A 19,565-nucleotide genomic window follows, 5' to 3' on the forward strand; every position below is an offset into this window, starting at 1 on the left:
GCAACCATGCATGAATGGCTGAGTCCCTCTGCTGTCCATCTGAAATTATCACAACACTGTTAATCAGCTATACCCCCAATACAAAATAAAAAGCTACAAAAAATAAACTTAAAAAAAAAAACAAACAAGAACTAAGGACTAACGACTATGTTCTTTCACCTCCTTGTCTCATAAAACGCAAACCAACAAATATTGAGGCTTCCTATTTCAAGGTATCTGAGCTCAGTGGCCATGATTCCACACATGCAGTCCGCCAGCCCTCTGTATCCATGAGGTTGGCTGAAATCTGTGAATGCAGAACCTAATGTGGAGGGCCGACAGAGTAAGGGAAGGACTTGAGCATCCTCATACTTTGGCCCTTGATCCAATGCCCCTCAGATACCAAGGGACAACTGAAAAACACTCGGTCGCTCTTCAAGAGACCCCCTTTCCTTTCCTCCTGCTACTTTCTATTCTGTAAGATTTCACAGCCGCCCATCTTCCCATCTCCCTCCTCATTCTAACTAGGCAGGAACATAGTCACTACCATTAAGCACTTAGGCATTACTTGTTTCATTTTGTTGTGTGCATTCTCAGTCATGTCTGATTCTATGCAACCCCATGGACTACAGTCCACCAGGCTCCTCTGTCCACGGGATTTTCCAGGCAAGATACTGGAGTGAATTGCTATTTCCTACTCCAGGGGATCTTCCCCACCCAGGGACTGAAACAGCATCTCTTGCATCTCCTGCATTGGCAGGCATACTAGAGAGAAGTATTTCAAAATGCAAATGGCTTTGCTACATAGAGTAAGCCAGGAAAAAATCTGAAATCTTCTCGTGTCTGTTCCTCTAACCTGTGCTGTCTTTTATAACCAACTACCCACCCTTTCCTGTGACAAGATATGCAAAGTAGCTAATCTTAGAAAGGTCAGATTTACCTAATCTATGAACTTGCAGAGAAAGGACAGATCAAACGTAAGATCCACCAGTCGACGTGAGCATAGACTCGCATGACTCAGCTGACAGAAACAGAATCTATAACTGTAATCAGATAAAATTCACACAAGTAAATCTGATGCATTTCTTGGTATGCATGATTCCCCAAATGATAGTAATTAGACTAAATAAGCAGTTCATATAAGGAACTGAAGTTGGTATTCTTTATGCACTGTTAAACCAATTTTTTTGCCTTTTGCCCAGCTTTATAGCTTCAACAGCTGCAATCATCATTATTGTTAGCAGTTTGCTCCAGCATCATTTGTAGTTTAATTTTCATTTTGAACACACATCTGCCAGCAAGTTAAAAGGTGGGCCTTATATCTTTCTCCTCAATGGGGGAGGGGGCTCCAGTGCCCATCACTTAACAATCTCTGATGTCTGAGGCACCTGAAGTTCACCTTCCTCCCCCCAGCAGCCCCCCCATTCACATTCCTCAGAGACCCTCAGCATCTTTTCTATGTGCTTATTGCTCTTTGCTCTGAAATCTTAATATCTTACAGGCTGAAGGCCAAACATGACCCAGTGGCAGGAGGTTGTCATGCCAGGAGTAAAAGCAACCTCACTACTTGGGGGTGGGGATGAAGGGGTGGGGGACAGGCTCCAGGACAGACACCACCACCACTGGGAACAGCAAAGGTGTGATCAGAAAGAGAGAAGGAAAAATAAACACTGATTAGTGGAGGTGGGGTGGGGTGGGTTGATGAGAAAAACCAACCTCTGTTTCTCTGAAAACACAGCCATTTCTTTCCGAGTCGCTGCCTGTGCGTTTCACAGTGTGATAACCCTGCTCACACCCGGAGTCTGGACATTTAGATAAGAACTTGAGTGCAGGATGCCCATCACTCAAGCGCCTACTCTGCTTTTCCTGGGGAAGCTTCTCAGATAAACACTCAGAGTTAAGCCTCCACCCCAAGCACCTTGTAAGTGACAGGTGTGTGTTGTCCCGCTCCCCATCCGCTGGCTGGTGACCTGGGGCGGAGGGCGCCCCCCACCTCCCTGGCCCCCTCTGGAATCTGTGAGTAAATCTTGAGACTCTACTTCCTTCTTGTGGTGTACTGAAACTGCACCTTCCATCAAAATGACCCCCGGGCTCTACATCCCCCAAGTGGGAGCTCGGATGCTAAGGGAGCCACCTGCCAACCAGTATGGGTAGCGGGTGCCCCCTCATTCAGCAGGTCATCATCTGCGTGTTATTAATACACCAGCTCCAGCTGCTCAATACACTTGAGAAGGAGGATCGGATGGTGGGTATGGTTGGGGCCCCATACTCCTAGATGCCTAGGAGCTGCAAACAGCTCTGTAACTTCCTCCTCCAGGTTGTTCAGTCTCTTGGGGAAGGATCCACTGCTGGTTGGAGGTCGGCTCCGGAGCTCTGAGTTGCTGTGTGTCGCTGATGCCGGGCCTGGCAGAGAAGCCCCCTACCCGTGCCGAACTGCTGGTGCTGTGCCGGGTCAGCTTCCCCCGCAGAGCCTGGCCAGCAGCCCCCAGGCTGAAGCACCTCTGCTTCCCTTTATTCTCTGAATGAGACCCCACCTGGCGTTGGCTGTGGAGGTGATCGGCTACAATCACCTGTGGAAGTCTGGGTGCTGGATGGTAGGGCTCTGCCTCTCTGTCTCTGGGCAGGGGTGGAGGCATGGGCTTTGAGGCTGTAGGAGCCAAGGAGAGTTCCCTGGAGCCAGAGCGGGGAGGCCAGCTACAGGGCCCCCTGTGTTGGGTCAGGACTGGATGCTGAGCTTGGAGAGCTGCTCTAACCCTTGGGGGGGGGCAGCTCTACCAGGGCCTTCATGGCACCCAGGAGGCAAGTGCATCATTCGTTGTTGAAAGAGGGGCCCCAAGCCCTGGGCACCAGCTCCTCCCAAGCCCCCAGAGGAGCTGAAAAAACTACTAGAGGGACTTCCCTGGTGGTTGGGTGGCTAAGACTCCATGCTCCCATTGTATAGAGGATCTGGGTTCAATCCCTGGTCAGGGAACTAGATCCCACACGCTGCAACTAACACCCGGCACAGTCAAATAAATAAATACTAAAAAAAAACTACTGGAAGCTTGTAAGATCCTCATGGTCTGGGCATTACTGGTGGCATATGCACATAGCAAGTTATGAAGGCTATGTACTCACTGCCTGGAGCTTTCCCAAATGTGTCTGTTAATGCTGCACTGGTCGAGGTGGGTCCCGACCTCTTGGTGGTCAACTGGGAGCCCATGGAATGGGAGGTGGCAGCACAGGAGTTGGGGAAGAGGTGACCTCTGCCCCAGGCATTCCTTGTTACTATGCAGCATATACCAAAACGTCCAGCGATGGCCAGTGTGAGTGAGGAGCGGAGACACCTAGCTATCCCATGATAGAAATGCAAGGGTTTGTTTTTGTTTTCTTTTTTAGGAAAATTCATTCAAAGGGAGAGGGAGAAGGTCACCAATTGTCTCTTAGAAATCTTTGGAACTGGTTCTGGGCTCTGTTTATGGAGAAAGTGACCCTTCCAAGCCTATAGAGACAGAAGCAAGCAGCTCGGCCTCCCTCATGAGATGAGCTCCGGAGATCCAGGTCCCTGGTGACTTAACCTCGGGACAGCTGGACACAAGTTAGATGCCTCTGTCCAGGTGCTCTTCAGGAGACGGTGGTCCCATCCCGGAGGATGCTGCTGTCACGTCTTGCCGTGCTACCCCCAGAAGCAGAACCCAGGATCCCACACCTGAGCTCCGAGAGTGACAGCCACCAAGACCCCTGCCCTAGGGACCCTGCAGGTCCCTGAACTTGTCCCTTCCTCTGGGGGATGATCACCTGTTCTCTAATTATCCAGTGGGATGTTCTCATTGACACTGGAGGCCAAACTTCATTGCTTCCCTGGAACTGAAGTGAAGGGTACCCTGTTATGAGGCATAACAAGTAGGACAACAGATGTCACTACTGAAACCGTCTTTCTTAACAACCTCCTGGTGGTGGCCATCTACCCCGACCCTTTCCTGGCACAGGTATGGATTCATGGAGTCCTAGGACCCAGACCTGGTCCCAAGGAGTATAATCCCCGCCATCTTGGGTCTCACGGCACAGCCATCTTGGGTCTCACAGGGCAGCCACCTGGGGAGGACCCCTGAATTCTCCTCCTTCCCTCCACTTCCCTGCACCCCAGTTTTCATACCAGGGCCCTTCAGTCTCCCTGGGAACACCCACATCACTGAACAGAACCTCTCAATTCTTTTTCTGCCCCCTCATGTCAAAGCCTGAGACATTCATGCCATTACACTGGGAGTAGGTCAGCTACCTCCCTCAAAGGGACTGAGGTGACTCAAGGTGCCACCGCTCTGGGCACAAAACAACACGTCATACAGCAAACCTGTGAGCCGCCCCGGCCGAGCACACCGCACAGAGCCCAGCCTTCAGGCGGCAGCAGCGGCAGTGAGATTCTTCAGCACACACGGCACACTCACTGGCCCGGGAAGAAGGTGTGTGCGTACACACACACCCCCTCTGTGTGTACGTCAGTAATTCCACACAAACTTTAGACAAACGTTCAAAAGATGGCCCAACAGGTACTAGTATTCCACAATCTCGCCTGAGTTTTTAAAATCAAATACCTACCCTAACGTTATCCAAGGGCTTTATTTTTTTGGCTGGACTCCAAATAATGGAGTGGGTGGCTACAGACGGGACTGCAAACTGGCATTTGTCTATTGATACTGCCAATGGCATTTCTGCTTTGTGTGCTGGGGGACCAACACCCTTGCCAATGGCCTTTAATATCTCCACCATTCACACAGTGTCTGTGATCTGCCCTGAAGATTAATAATGCTGAGGCATCACGGGATCAATTGTGATGAGAAAAACAACCTTTGTTTTCCTGAGCTGCTGCCTCGGCATTTCATGGTATGATAACCCTGCTCACATCCTGAGTCTGGACATTCAGATAAGGGGTTGAGTTTGGGATTCCTGCCAAAAAGCTCCCACTTTGCTTTTCCAGAGGCCCCTTTAACAACAACCACTTAGAACTAAGGACAAGAAAACCCAGTGACCTCTGCCCCAACCACCTTATCAGCAACAGATCCCTGGTACCTGCTCTCTACCTCCGGGGACGGCAGACCGCCCTTCCACCAGCTCTCTGTGCCCCTGCCAGTTTCTGGGATCCGTGAGTAATAAACCTTGTGACTGCTTCCTGTGTGAAGCGTATTGAAACGGCACCTTGAATCAAAACAATCCTGTGGGTCCCACTTCCCCAGAGCAGAAGCTCAGATGCTGAAGGAGCTCCCCGCCAACCACCTGTCAGGGGCTTGTGCCCCTTTATTCAAACAGGTCATAATCTGCCTATTATTAACTTCATACACCAGCCCCAGCTACTCAACACGTGGTATCAGAAAAAAAACAAAAAAAACTTATTCCTGTGTACAGAAAGTGAAGGAAAAGGGACATGTTATAGAGAGTGGCCAGGAAGAGGCACAGCGCAGGTGAGCACATGGTGACACGGTTTCCAAACTACCCTCGATGGAAAGAACCTCACAGGTGAGCCTGTGGTGGGACCCCAAGTCCCTCCTCCCACGGTACCCACCAAGGCTACTCTCATCTCCTTACATACTGGGTGCCCCTCCAGGTTTCACTCATGAAAGTGTTCCACCCTGCAACACTATTGGTGGGAATGTCAACTGGTATAATCACCACAGAGAACAGCAGAGTGAAAGTGTTAGTCCTTCAGTCATATCCGACTCTCTGAGACCCCCTGGACGGTAGCCCACCAGGCTCCTCTGTCCTTGGGCTTTCCCAGGCAAGAACACTGGAGTGGGTAGCCATTTCTTCCTCCAGGGGATCTTCCCAACCTAAGGATCAAACCCACATCTCCTACACTGGCTGAGAAGTTTCCCATATACTGTTCTTCAATGTCTTTTTTAGACTATCACCCCAACTCTTCATTTTAAGTGAAACACTATTCTTCTCAAACCGTGCTCATTGCTTGCTTTCTGAGATCCACAAGGTTGGGGTGAGGCAAATAAGAAAGTACACTGCAGATTTATACCTACACTTCATAAAAAATCACTACTTTCTTTTTTCATAAATTTACCTCCTTTGAAGTTTCTGGCTTTTAGCCAAACTACCTTCCAAAATGCAGCCACGTTCACTGACATTCACCTCCTTCCCTGGACATCCTCCTGGCAACACCCAACTCTGAATTCACACCCTGAGCCCCACCGTCAGCTAGAATGCCTGGCAGCGTCAGTGGTGACAGCCAGCCAGTCCTAGCTCTAAGTTCTCTCTGCTGTCTCCCCATTTTTTCTGTCTCCCCAGTCTCCTAAAAAAGCAGTAGCTAATTTTGGTGGAGTGGCTAAGGACCACCAGCCGCCTGTTGAGAAAGAAGGTCTCGGGCCCATTCTCAGTTCCTGTGTCAGTGAGTGGGTCACGTTTGTGGGCAGCCAGCTTTACACGTCAACACATTTCAGGGCTTGCACAACTGCCCACTGTTGAGTCCTGCCTCCCAGAGGAAGAAGCTAGAACCTCTCTCCCAACCTCTCAGCAGAGAGAAGCAGTCAAGTGATGAGACGCACCTGATGGTGACGCTGAAGCAGATGTGGCAGTGACAGCAGAAGCTTGTGGTGTCAGGGGCCCCAGGAGTGGCACTTCTGGTCCCCAGACCCACGCAGGCGTAGCAGAAGCTGCGATCCCAGCCAAGTGGTGGCGGGAGATGCTTCCCAGAGTGGTCTGGGCCTTGCTCTGGCTGTTCAGCTTCTGAACCGAACTCTGCAGCCACCCAGGTTTTCTGGGGCTGCCTGATATCTCTTTATGGATTCACTTTCCTCTTTAACCAAATCAAGTTACATCCTGTGGTTGGCAACCCAGAAACCTTTCTTTATGGCTCTGAGCTTTGGCTTAGAGTAGGGGTCCCCAACCTCTGGGATCTAATGCCTGAAGATCTGAGGTGGAGCTGATGTAATGATGTAATAATGGAAATAAGTGCACAATAAATGTAGTGCACTTGAATCATCCTGAAACCATCCCCCCACCATCCCATGGAAAAACTGTCTTCCACAAAACCGGCCTCTGGTGCCAAAAAGGCTGGGGACTGCTGGCTTAGAGGCCTGCATTTTTAACCCTCCTCCTCACTGCTTCTGGCACACATTGACCATCTCTGGACCACACCTGGAGCAACACAGCTCCATGAGTTTCACCCAATCACAGCACAACTGTGGAGAAATGGGCTGAATGTTTGTGGTCCCCCCCTCCAAATTCACAAGGCAAAATCCTAACCCCAAATGTGACGGTGTTAGGAGGCGGGGCCTTTGGGGAGTGATTACATCATGAGGATGAGGCCCTCGTGAATGGGATTAGTGCCCTTATAGAAGAGACCCCTCACCCCTTCCACCACATGACGACAAGCAACAAGTGAGCCATCGATGAACCAGCAATCAGGCTCTCATCAGATATCAAACCTGCCGACACCCTGAACTCAGATGTCCAACCACCAAAACTGCAAGAAATAAATACCTGCTGTTTAAGTCACCCAGTCTATGGTATTTTTGCTTTAGCAGCCCAAACAGACTAAGACACACCCAGACACTCACAGACACTGTTATTTTCCCTCCCTTCCTGACCTGCCACATCTGATCAACAATTTCCCATGCTCAAATTCATCACCCGAAAAATACCACTCAAATTCTTCCCCCTAGAAAATCAAGTAAGCACACAGATTAAACTCATCATTGAGGTAACAGTACCCAATTGATTGCCTTAAACAGAATAAGCTTCCTACAGAAACTAGGCACATTATCTGTAGCTTCTGACCACCCCTGTGGGGGGAGGGCTCTCTTGGCTAACAGGTAAGTCAGCACCTTTTAATGTATGATTTATTGACTCCACTTTGCATTCCCTACAACTACTTTTTAAATGTTTACTTCTCACAGTTCAAGCTGCCCGGTCCTTCGTGGCCGCCCCCCTCATATGCATGTGGTCTCTACTCTCTTGGGAACATAGACGCAACAGGGCTGAGCCCCCTCGACTTTTCTCCCCCTCATCTCCAAATGGGTCTCACTCTTGCTTGGAGGAGGCGGTGTTCCTACTAGTCCCTACCAGCTCTTCCACAGAGCACATTCTGCCTGTCACTTTCTCCAGGATCCGGGCTCCCTGGACACCTCCCTTCTCCTCCCTTCACTCGCATCTCAAGTCTGTCCACAGCGTCCTCCCCCGCAGCGCTTAAAACTCACTTAAGTCCATCTCTTCCTAAATCATTCTTCCCTTAACACCACCTCATCCACAGACTCCTTCCCCCCAGTCTCCTTCCCTTTCCCACAAAACTTCTTTTTGGTCGTGACCTGAGGCGTGTAAGGATCTTAGTTCCCTGACCAGGGGTTGAACTTGAACCCCGCTGCATGGAAGCGCTGAGTTCTAACCACTGGACAGCCAGGGAAGCCCTGAACTTCTTTGTTTTAAACCAACTCGTTTTTACACGCTTCTGGGTCAGGATACCTGGCCTTCTCAGGACAGGATACCTGGCTTCTCATGTCACCACCCCACTGAAATCATGCTGACTGTGGTCCTGTGAGTGTAAGACGTACCCAGTTCAACAGCCTCTCACAGACACTCCCTTTACTGCTCTGAGATATGGGACAAGGCAGAGCCCTCTCCTTGTCCTTCGGGACACATCCCCTGACCCCCCCGTCCCTGGCTTCTTTCCCCTCTTTGCTGACCCTCGGGCTCTGATGCTCTCCAAGGGCCCACTCATATGCAGCCTTCTTCCAGGCTCACTTGCTACCACCTCCAGCCCAGATCTCTCTGAAAAAATTCAGACCCCAAACAAAGTCTCCTGAGCCTTCAACAGAACAAGCCCAACACCGAACTCATGCACTTCCCTGTTCTCCCAAGTGTGAGGTTTATCCTGCAATCCGCCTTTCAGTTAACCGCCACCGAGCCAAAACCTAGAATCAACCCTGATCTTTCAGTGGGTCACCACATGGGACCAAAAGCGTATCTCCTCTCTTCAGCACCACTGCCCGGCACGCACCCCAGCTGCTCCTCCAGGCCGTGCGGGAGCTCCATGTGGCTCTTCCAGACCCTGGTACTTCCCCACTCTTATTCATTCTCAACTGCTCATCTGAAGTATCTTTCTGAAGTCCTGTCCTAGCCCCACCATGTATCTACTAAAAGCAGGTAAAGGTTACATTTCCCAAAGTGGTGTTTCCCGCTTTGTTTTACCCTTTTCTGTCCCTGGATTCTTGGAAAACCATGCACCTTTAGAGATGCACCCCTGGCTGGAAGTCAACCCTCTGCACACACGCTCAGGGCTCCGCTCCCCCAACGCCCACCTCATGGATGCCCAGTGATTCATGGGACCCAGGCAGCCCTCAGACTGGTGAGTCCTTAACACAGTGGCTCAGATGGTAAAGAATCTGCCTGCAATGCAGAAGACCCTGGGTTGGGAAGATCCCCTGGAGAAGGGAATGGCTATCCACTCCAGTATTCTTGCCTGGAGAATTCCATGGACAGAGGAGCCTGGCAGGCTACAGTCCATGGTGTCGTGAAGAGTCAGACACGACTGAGTGACTGACACTATGACTATTTCACCTTGCTGTGCAGCCTCACCTCCTACACGTCCCACAACACACCCACCCCAGTCATAGCCGACCACTCCCCACTCTCAAGATACAGAGCCTCCTGTGCCTGCAAACTGCCCCTTCAGCTATCTACTAAACCATCCTGCGAGACCCACTTTCAGCATGCCCCCTCTCTCTGAAGTCTTTCTTTCCTTACAGAAGCAACTGCTGTCTCCCTTTTGTCACAACCCTTTCTCTGGGTGTGTTGCCTGCTCAGCTGGCAGGCACGTACTCAGCCGTGCTTCTCCCCACCAGCCCCCCTGAACAATAGAGGCCCTGCTGCAGGCGGCTCATGACTCTGCAACGGCTCCCATGGCTTTTGTCTTCGATAAACACAGGCATGACGGTTTGTTACCGTAAGCATTACTCGAGCTTGTCTGAAGTTTATTTGCTTATCTTTTCCCTCTCTGCTGATTTTTCATTTGAACTATTTAAACTCATCTCAAAAAGTCCTTGTGGCTTTTGTTGTGGTCCTAAGGCTAGCAACCATAGAAACTATCAACGTTAAACCACAAAGGCAACTATTCCAAAAACGCTAGGACGAAATGCATTAAGGGGTCACTATAGAGGCACTGTCTTTGAATAGGAATTGAATAACAGGAAATCCACAGGTAAGTCTGTCTTCATTTTAATGCAGAGTGCACAGCTGACATCTTCCATCACTAACCTCACACAGAAAAATCAAAACATCCATACTAAGCATTATTTTTCAGCTCCAGATAAAGTGAATATTATTAATACGAAGTCCTTGCTCAGGCGCTCAGTCGTGTCTGACTCTGTGACCGCAAGGACTGTAGCCTGCCAGGCTCCCCTCTGTCCATGGGATTCTCCAGGCAAGAGCACTGGTGTGTGTGGCCATTTCCCTCTTCAGGTGAGTACGGAGAGTCTCCCGCAAATTTAATAAAGCTGAAAGTGGATTTGCCCTCTAGAGAATCTATAAACCCTAACAGTAAAGAAGGATTCGTTCATATTGTATAAATAATATCTAAAATAGATTTCATAATGTAATTGACTGAATGTGAAATAAATGCTGAAACCCATGCAGTCAACTATAAGTGAATTCCAACTGGAGAAGTTCACTCTTTACCTTTAGGGTAATCAAGTGCCAGAAAAATCAAAAACATTACAGCCAGATAATCAAACACCAATTTTAAGCCCTAACCTTATTTTCAGTGAAGGGAAATTCAGTATCATTCCTACGTGAATGGTTTTCATCTAAGTAGATCATCTTTTGACACAGCCTCTCCTTAACGAGGCTTCCCTGGTGGCTCAGACGGTAAAGCGTCTGCCTACAATGCAGGAGACCCGGGTTTGATCCCTGGGTCAGGAAGATCCTCTGGAGAAGGAAATGGCACCCCACTCCAGTACTCTTGCCTGGAAAATCCCATGGACAGAGGAGCCTGGTAGGCTACAGTCTGTGGGGTCGCAAAGAGTCGGACACGACTGAGCAACGTTACTTCTCCTTTACTATTATTTGGGGAGGTATGGAATTCAATCACTCTGTGTGACATTATGACAAGGAGGTATGGAATTCAATCACTCTGTGTGACATTATGACAAGATTTTTATAATTAGGTATTTTATTTTATTTTCTCTGTCATTGATGGGAAAAAAATCTGCTAATTAAAAAAAAAATTTAAGGATGCATAGATAAGTAAAAATAAATGCCTCCACTCTACACATTTCTCCTAGGTTTCTTACTCCCCTGATCATTGTAAAATCTGGCTCCATCATTCAAGGAAATGAGGAAAAGGAGAGGGAATAGCAAATTAACAACCACCAAGCTTCAGGTGCTGTGCTTCTCTTTATCCTCACGAAGTTGACATATGATTCCAGATTTTACAGACAAGCAAACAGGCTCGACTGTGTAGCGGTCACACAGCTAGTGAGGGGGTCTGCACGGTGGCTCACACCAGCCCTCTTGGCAGAAGCCTCAGTGTGGTGTCTGTGCCTGTGGCCCCCTCCTCAGGAGCTTCTGCATGTGACCATATTTCTATTAAACATCCCATCATGCTGGCCGCAGCTAACTGCACAAGGGATTGGAGCTGGACCCAAAGCCGGCAGAGCCCTGAGGAGTCCTTCTGTGAAAAGGTGGTTGGACAATTTTTGATGTGATCCTCTTCTTCAAAAGAATGTAAGACTGATGGAAGCAGAGGGAAGAAGCAGGAGCACCAAGACATTCTGCGAAAGGCAGGGAGGGCAGCCGTGAGGCCATCTTTCAAGCCCATGACAGGAGCATTCAGAGTTATGGGGCTGGGGGACAGGGCGGGGAGAGCACGGGAGACAGGATGGCCTGGCCAGCAGATGCTCCGAAACAAGACTTCAATTAGCACCCACAAAGCACTAATAAAGAAAGTGGCAGCTAAACCAAGAACAGAAAGACTTCCTAAAACTCTCAACCCCTGAATATGCAAATTATGAAAATGAAATTATTGTAATCAATATTTCAACAGAGCATCACCCAGTAGTTTCAGCACTGCACAGACAGAAACATTCATTTTTAGAAGGCCTAAACTGCAATGACAAAGTTGACAAACATACAGGCATAAAAACCACAGCTTCAGTCCCTATTATGGGACAGTAAAGGCGGTTACTGGAGAAGGCAATGGCACCCCACTCCAGTACTCTTGCCTGGAAAATCCCATGGATGGAGGAGTCTGGTGGGCTGCAGTCCATGGGGTCGCTAAGAGTCGGACACGACTGAGCGACTTCACTTTCACTTTTCACTTTCATGCATTGGAGAAGGAAATGGCACCCCACTCCAGTGTTCTTGCCTGAAGAATCCCAGGGACAGGGGAGTCTGGTGGGCTGCCGTCTATGGGGTTGCACAGAGTCGGAAACAACTGAAGCGACTTAACAGCAGCAGCAGCAGCAAAGGAGGTTACAATACTAGAATCAACTGAGATTAAAAAAGCAGAATACTGAGGCACCAGGCTTCCCCAATGGCTCAGTAGTAAAGGATCCACTTGCCACTGCAGGGGACACAAGTTCGATCCCTGGTCCAGGAAGACCCTGCGTGTAGAGAGGCAACTAAGCCCGTGAGCCACAACTACTGAGCCTGTGCTCTAGAGCCCAGGAGCCGCAACTACTGAAGCCCGTGCACCCCAGAGCCTGCGCTCTGCAGCAAGAGAAGCCACCGCCACGAGAAGCCTAAGCTCTGCAGCTAGAGTAGCCCCCGCTCACCGCGACTGGAGAAAAGCCCTCACAGCAACAAAAACCCAGCACAGCCAAAAATAATTTAAAAAAAAACACAAAAAAACACTGAGGCCTCACATCCAATTAATAAAAATCAGAAACTTAGGGGTTGGGCCCAAGAATTACAAAAGCTCCCCAAGCTACATCACAGCCAAGATCGATTCCAGATCAGTGGGTCTGTGGCCCAAGGATCACCAACATCAACATGGCCTGGCAGCTTGTTAGAAATGAAACTTCTCAGACCCCACTCCACATCTACTGACCAAAACTCTGAAGGCTGGGCACAGAAATGTGCACTTTACAAGACTGTCCAGAGATTCTGATGCACCCTAAAGTGTGAGAACCATGGCCTTAGATGATAATAAAAGGTGACTCTTACTTTTAATTACAGTTATATAATATCCTTCAAAAATATACTGAAATATCCTACAAATATGCCAGGCTAACTTCCTCAATAAAGAAAATTTATATAAAGACATAAAAAACACACTTACTTAGGACATTAAAAATAAGCAATTCAAAATAATGTTTACTTAAATTTTAGCTATATAAAGATCAAGATACTAACTTATATGTATGAAGTATGCTTAAAATCGGGGGGGGGTTGCAGACACAAACAATGAAAAATTGCAAATAACAGCTCCATGGCTTCTGAGTGATTATAGAGCTTTTTTTTTAATGATAATGCATTATCTTCATAATTTTGAAAAAAAGACATATTTAAAATACAGTATCTTGACCTTATCTCACATTATACACAAAAATATAAAACAAAATTGTTAGAAGTAAATTAGAGAGTATTTGTATGGCTTTTGGGTAACAAGGAAAGCTTTCTTGAGACCAAACAAAGTGAAAGCCTTAATGTGATTGATACACTTAGAAACATAATTTTAAAATAAATGACTCCATAAACAAAATGAAAAGACAAGCCAATTACAACACAAATAGCAGAGAGTAGGACACCACTAGAATATATAAAGAACTCCCACTGATCCACACAAAAATCTAACCAACCAATAAGGAACCAATAAAGCAGTGACTGAGTCACAGGAGAGAAAACTCAAAACTACTCACAAACACAGGAAAAGTCACTCAAGGCCACTAGTAATGAAGAAAGTAAACACTTAGACAAGATACCTTTTTAAATTTATCATAATAGCAAAAAGTGTTTTATCCATAAGAAAGGCAAAAATCTTAAAAGTCCATCAGTATCAGAGTAATGCATTCATGCCTTGCTCCTGGGGATATCAATGGGGATAGCTGCTGGGGAGTGCAACCTTGCCAGCCAGCCCAGCAATTATGCTTCTAGGCACAAGGAAATGCCTGATGCTGTCCTTACAGTGCTGCTTTGTGATACCAAAATATTAGAAACAAACTAAATTTTCATCAGCAGAGAGAAAGGTAAGTGAAATATCATACATTTATTCAAAAATATATTATACAGTGGGCTTCCCCAGTGGCTCGGTGGTAAACAATCCACCTGCAAGGCAGGAGACACAGGAGATGCAAGTTTGATCCCGGGGTTGGGAAGATCCACTGGAGAAGGACATGGCAACCCACTCCAGTGTTCTTGCCTGGGAAATCCCACAGACAGAGGAATCTGAAGGGCTACAGTCCATGGGGTCGGCCACGACCGAGCACATCCACACACAGTTCACTTTTTCATACTGCACGATAGTTAATGACAGTAAATAGATCTCTATGTATCAACATGGACAGTTCTAAAAAAATAACTAAGAAAGCAAGTTACAGAAAAAAATGCAATTTTAAAACCACTTATATAAATTCTTAAAGCCTTTGAAATATTCTAATTTTCTATCTATATAAAAGATATTAAAATCACTCTAAGAGTAATTTTAAGAATATACATGAAACTCACAACAGAGGTTATTTCTGGGTAAGTGAAAAGCTTTTCTTCAGTTTTTCAATCCTCCTCCCCCCCTACAAAAAATTGCTCTGCACCCCTCAAAAGTCAAATATAATAAATAACATGCTACACGATATGAAAATGAGCACCCTGATAATGACCTGAGGGTGGTGTCCTCAAACCATGTGAATTTTATTATGTTATTATAATACAAGCACATAGCTGAAGTGAAAACGAGATGAAACTTACGCATGTAAGGCAGTTTTTCTGGGCAGGGGAGGTAAGGTGAATATGTGAAGTTTTCCGGAAGATATGTTGTTGTTTGAACAAGATAATCACTTGAATTATTGCCTTCAGGATAATCTTAGAGAGAGAGAGAAAAAACGAGTTACGACCAAAAAATTGCCTTTTGCTCTGCTCCTAGTATGAAATATGTCGCTGTCACTGTGTAAAGACTACACTCTGCGATCCACAGCAGCACTTAAAAGGCAATTATCTAGAAAGAACTAGGGAAAAGCAAACTACACCCCCCGGGACTGCTCTCCCGTTCACCCTTCATGGCTGCCAGAAGGAACCTCTCAGCATGATTTCCCCAGGGACCCTGGGACGAGGCTGGAGCGGAGCGTCCGGATCCATTCGTGTACACACACAGCAGACTCATTTGCCACCAGCAGAGAACACCTGCTCCCATCCCTCCACCAGCCGAGGCAGATGCAAAGGGGGGGTGAAAGTGTACCAGGGGTGTGAGAGCGTGGGCTCAGCAGTTGTGGTGCATGGGCTTAGTTGCCCTGTGGCATGTGGGATCTTCCCCGACCAGGGATCGAACCGGTGTCCCCTCCGCTGGCAGGGAGATTCTCAACCCCCTGGCCAAAGAAGCCACCACAATGAGAAGCCTGTGCACCACAACAGAGAGTAGCCCCTGCCTGCCACAACTAGAGAAAGCCCACGTGCAGCAATGAAGACCCAGCACGGCCAAAAATAAAATACAACTATATATATATATATATATATATAAATATATATATATATATATATAAAGAAAGTGCTCCAGGGGGATCATCTCCACTATCAGGCAGCCCAGGGTGCTCTGGACACCCACATGGCCCCAGCACGCTGCATTTGCAGCCACAGAGAGCAGACAGTAGGAGTAATGTTTTCTCACTGCCTCACACTTAAGAAACTGAGATTTACCCACTCAACTGACTTCTGCAATACAGCCCAATTAAAAGTCTTAAATTAGTCATACCCAACCCGTGGGCTGCAGTTTCTGGAGCACCCTGGAGCTATTATTACATTAGGTCTATTATTTTTAGAGTCAGCAAATTATGGAACACAGAGGTACTGGTTTAGAGTGCCAAGATCAAGTACTGAGTTCAAATCCTGCACCAACACGCACTAGCTTGGTGGCACAAAGCAAGAGAAGAAAAGTTTCTCTTCTGCACCTGCCTCATGTCAGATTTCAGAAAGAGAAGTGTACAAAGTGCTCAGAACAACCCCAAGTCCATATGCATATTCAGGAACTTCAGCTAGGAATGACTGCTTTAGAAATGAGCCCCTCAACCTGGAACAATCAAGAGCCTTAGGAATTTTTTAACTTGGAACCAAGGAGATCACATCTCAGTCCCTTTCTGGAACAAAGTTCTGAGAAATTCTGAGATGCAAATCTGGGAACCATGACCTGATAGCTTCCTGCTATGCAACAGGAAGCTGGTGTAAGAGAATGAGACCAGCACGCAGTCAATAAGAGACGAGAAATGGAACCGGCTGATTACACCAGTCTGTCTTCTGGATCACAAACTCTGTACCCACAGGAAATGAAGTTCCAGCAGCCACTTTGGAGAAGATGAAGACTTTACTTCAGTCCTCAGTAATCTGCTCTAATGAAAAAGGCATTCCTGTAAGAAGTGGCCAGCAAGAAGAGAGTTAGGAAAAGGGAAAACGGACATATGACTTAAAAGGGCGGTCTGCCTACCAGCGATCAGCAAGCACAAGACTGAGGGTCAAAATCACAGGCTTCAGATCAGATCAGATCAATCGCTCAGTCGTGTCCGACTCTGCAACCCCATGAATCGCAGCACACCAGCCCTCCCTGTCCATCACCAACTCCCGGAGTTCACTGAGACTCACATCCATCGAGTCAGTGATGCCATCCAGCCATCTCATCCTCTGTCGTCCCCTTCTCCTCCTGCCCCCAATCCATCCCAGCATCAGATTCTTTTCCAATGAGTCAACTCTTCGCATGAGGTGGCCAAAGGACTGGAGTCTCAGCTTTAGCATCATTCCTTCCAAAGAAATCCCAGGGCTGATCTCCTTCAGAATGGACTGGTTGGATCTCCTTGCAGTCCAAGGGACTCTCAAGAGTCTTCTCCAACATGACAGTTCAAAAGCATCAATTCTTCGGCGCTCAGCCTTCTTCACAGTCCAACTCTCACATCCACATGTGACCACTGGAAAAACCATAGCCTTGACTAGATGAATCTTTGTTGGCAAAGTAATGTCTCTGCTTTTGAATATGCTATCTAGGTTGGTCATAACTTTCCTTCCAAGGAGTAAGCGTCTTTTAATTTCATGGCTGCAGTCTCCATCTGCAGTGATTTTGGAGCCCCAAAAAATAAAGTCTGACACTGTTTCCATTGTTTCCCCATCTATTTCCCATGAAGTGGTGGGACCGGATGCCATGATCTTCGTTTTCTGAATGTTGAGCTTTAAGCCAACTTTTTCACTCTCTACTTTCACTTTCATCAAGAGGCTTTTTAGTTCCTCTTCACAGGCTTACTGAACTGCAAAAGTTAAACCTTCTCACCGCAGACTCCTGGAAGTTGAATGTGAAGCACATGAGAAGAATCAAAGAAACCTAAATACCTCTGGTCCATGTCATGACCTAACAAACATTCATGCATCATCAAAATACAACAGATGAAGGGAATTCCCTGGTGGTCCAGTGGTTAAGATTTCTTGCTTTCACTGCCAAGGGCCCAGGTTCAATCCCTGGTCAGGGAACAAAGATGCTGCAAGCCACAGGTGTGACCAATAAATAAATAACAAAGTAAACTGAAGACATTCTTTAAAAAAAAAAAATATACAGTAGATGGAGATGCACTCTGGGAGCCAGGAAGACACTTTGGAGCAAAGACACACACCCTTCAGGCCTACCTGCTGGAAGGGGCCCTGCAGACCAGAGCCCCTTATAAATAAGTGGCAACTCCTCATGAATTTGGCAACTTGTCAGTCAGGTTTGAAGGTAAGTGTATTACCAGAAAACCTCAACGTGACAAATAGGGCCCAGTGACAGTACAGTGGCTAAGACCTATTCCACCAGAAAGTGAGAAAGCCCCAGTAACAAAGTCCTCCCCAACTCATGCCTTTCTTCAAGGAAGCCTGAAGAGCGTTTGGTAAGGAAAGCCCTCTAAGACAGAGGGCAGAGGGGTTCAGTGGACATTACCAGTTTTTATGCCAATACACGCAGGCACAGACAAAAACCACAGAAACAAACCCCTCTAGGAGACCACATCTGTGTCTCATCCATAGATACCTGAAAGATTTAAAGATACGAAGTTCCAGATGTTCAAGCTGGTTTTAAAAAAGGCAGAGGAACCAGAGATCAAATTGCCAACATCCGCTGGATCATCGAAAAGCAAGAGAGTTCCAGAAAAACATCTATTTCTGCTTTATTGACTATGCCAAAGCCTTTGACTGTGTGGATCACAAGAAACTGTGGGAAATTCTGAAAGAGATGGGAATACCAGACCACCTGACCTGCCTCTTGAGAAACCTGTATGCACGTCAGGAAGCAACAGTTAGAACTGGACATGGAACAACAGACTGGTTCCAAATAGGAAAAGGAGTACGTCAAGGCTGTATATTGTCACCCTGCTTATTTAACTTCTATGCAGAGTATATCATGAGAAACGCTGGGCTAGAAGAAGCACAAGCTGGAATCAAGATTGCCGGGAGAAATATCAATAACCTCAGATATGCAGATGACACCACCCTTATGGCAGAAAGTGAAGAGGAACTCAAAAGCCTCTTGATGAAAGTGAAAGAGGAGAGTGAAAAAGTTGGCTTAAAGCTCAACATTCAGAAAACAAAGATCATGGCATCTGGTCCCATCACTTCATGGGAAATAGATGGGGAAACAGTGGAAACAGTGTCAGACTTTATTTTGGGGGGCTCCAAAATCACTGCAGATGGTGATTGCAGCCATGAAATTAAAAGACGCTTACTCCTTGGAAGGAAAGTTATGACCAAACTAGATAGCATATTCAAAAGCAGAGACATTACTTTGCCAACAAAGGTCTGTCTAGTCAAAGCTATGGTTTTTCCAGTGGTCACATATGGATGTGAGAGTTGGACTGTGAAGAAAGCTGAGCGCCAAAGAATTAATGCTTTTGAACTGTGGTGTTGGAGAAGACTCTTGAGAGTCCCTTGGACTGCAAGGAGATCCAACCAGTCCATTCTGAAGGAGATCACTCCTGGGTGTTCGCTGGAAGGTGTGATGCTAAAGCTGAAACTCCAGTACTTTGGCCACCTCATGCAAAGAGTTGACTCACTGGAAAAGACCTTGATGCTGGGATGGATTGGGGGCAGGAGGAGAAGGGGACGACAGAGGATGAGATGGCTAGATGGCATCACCGACTCAATGGACATGAGTTTGAGTGAACTCCGGGAATTGGAGATGGACAGGGAGGCCTGGCGTGCTGCAATTCATGGGGTCACAAAGAGTTGGACACGACTGAGCGACTGAACTGAACTCAAGCATGACATAAGTGTGCGTGCCGAGTCACTTCAATCATGTCTGTCTTTCTAAGACCCATGGACTGTAGCCCGCCAGGCTCCTCTGTCCATGGGATTCTCCAGGCAACAATTCTAGAATGGGTTGCCATTTCCTTCTCCAGGAGATCTTCCCAACCCAGGGAACAAACTCTCATCTCTTGCAATGGCAGGCAGGTTGTTTACCACTA

General features: G+C 47.3%; 1 protein-coding gene across 4 annotated transcripts in view; it reads right to left on the bottom strand.

Annotated features, from left to right (window-relative positions):
- Nucleotides 1-19,565, bottom strand: part of B4GALT6 (beta-1,4-galactosyltransferase 6) — a 71,524-nt gene that overhangs the window by 22,253 nt on the left and 29,706 nt on the right. For 3 of the 4 annotated variants that reach the window (XM_006053995.4, XM_025273102.3, XM_044934851.2), the window contains one exon: nt 14,854-14,967. The exons of the other annotated variant lie outside the window; for it this stretch is intronic. In XM_006053995.4, coding sequence (XP_006054057.1) covers nt 14,854-14,967 — 114 coding nt within the window. Of the gene's footprint in view, nt 1-14,853; nt 14,968-19,565 lie in introns of those variants that run through there. 4 annotated transcript variants of the gene reach the window in all.

The sequence above is a fragment of the Bubalus bubalis genome, chromosome 22 (genome assembly GCF_019923935.1).
Source record: "Bubalus bubalis isolate 160015118507 breed Murrah chromosome 22, NDDB_SH_1, whole genome shotgun sequence".
Classification (NCBI taxonomy): Eukaryota; Metazoa; Chordata; class Mammalia; order Artiodactyla; family Bovidae; genus Bubalus; species Bubalus bubalis.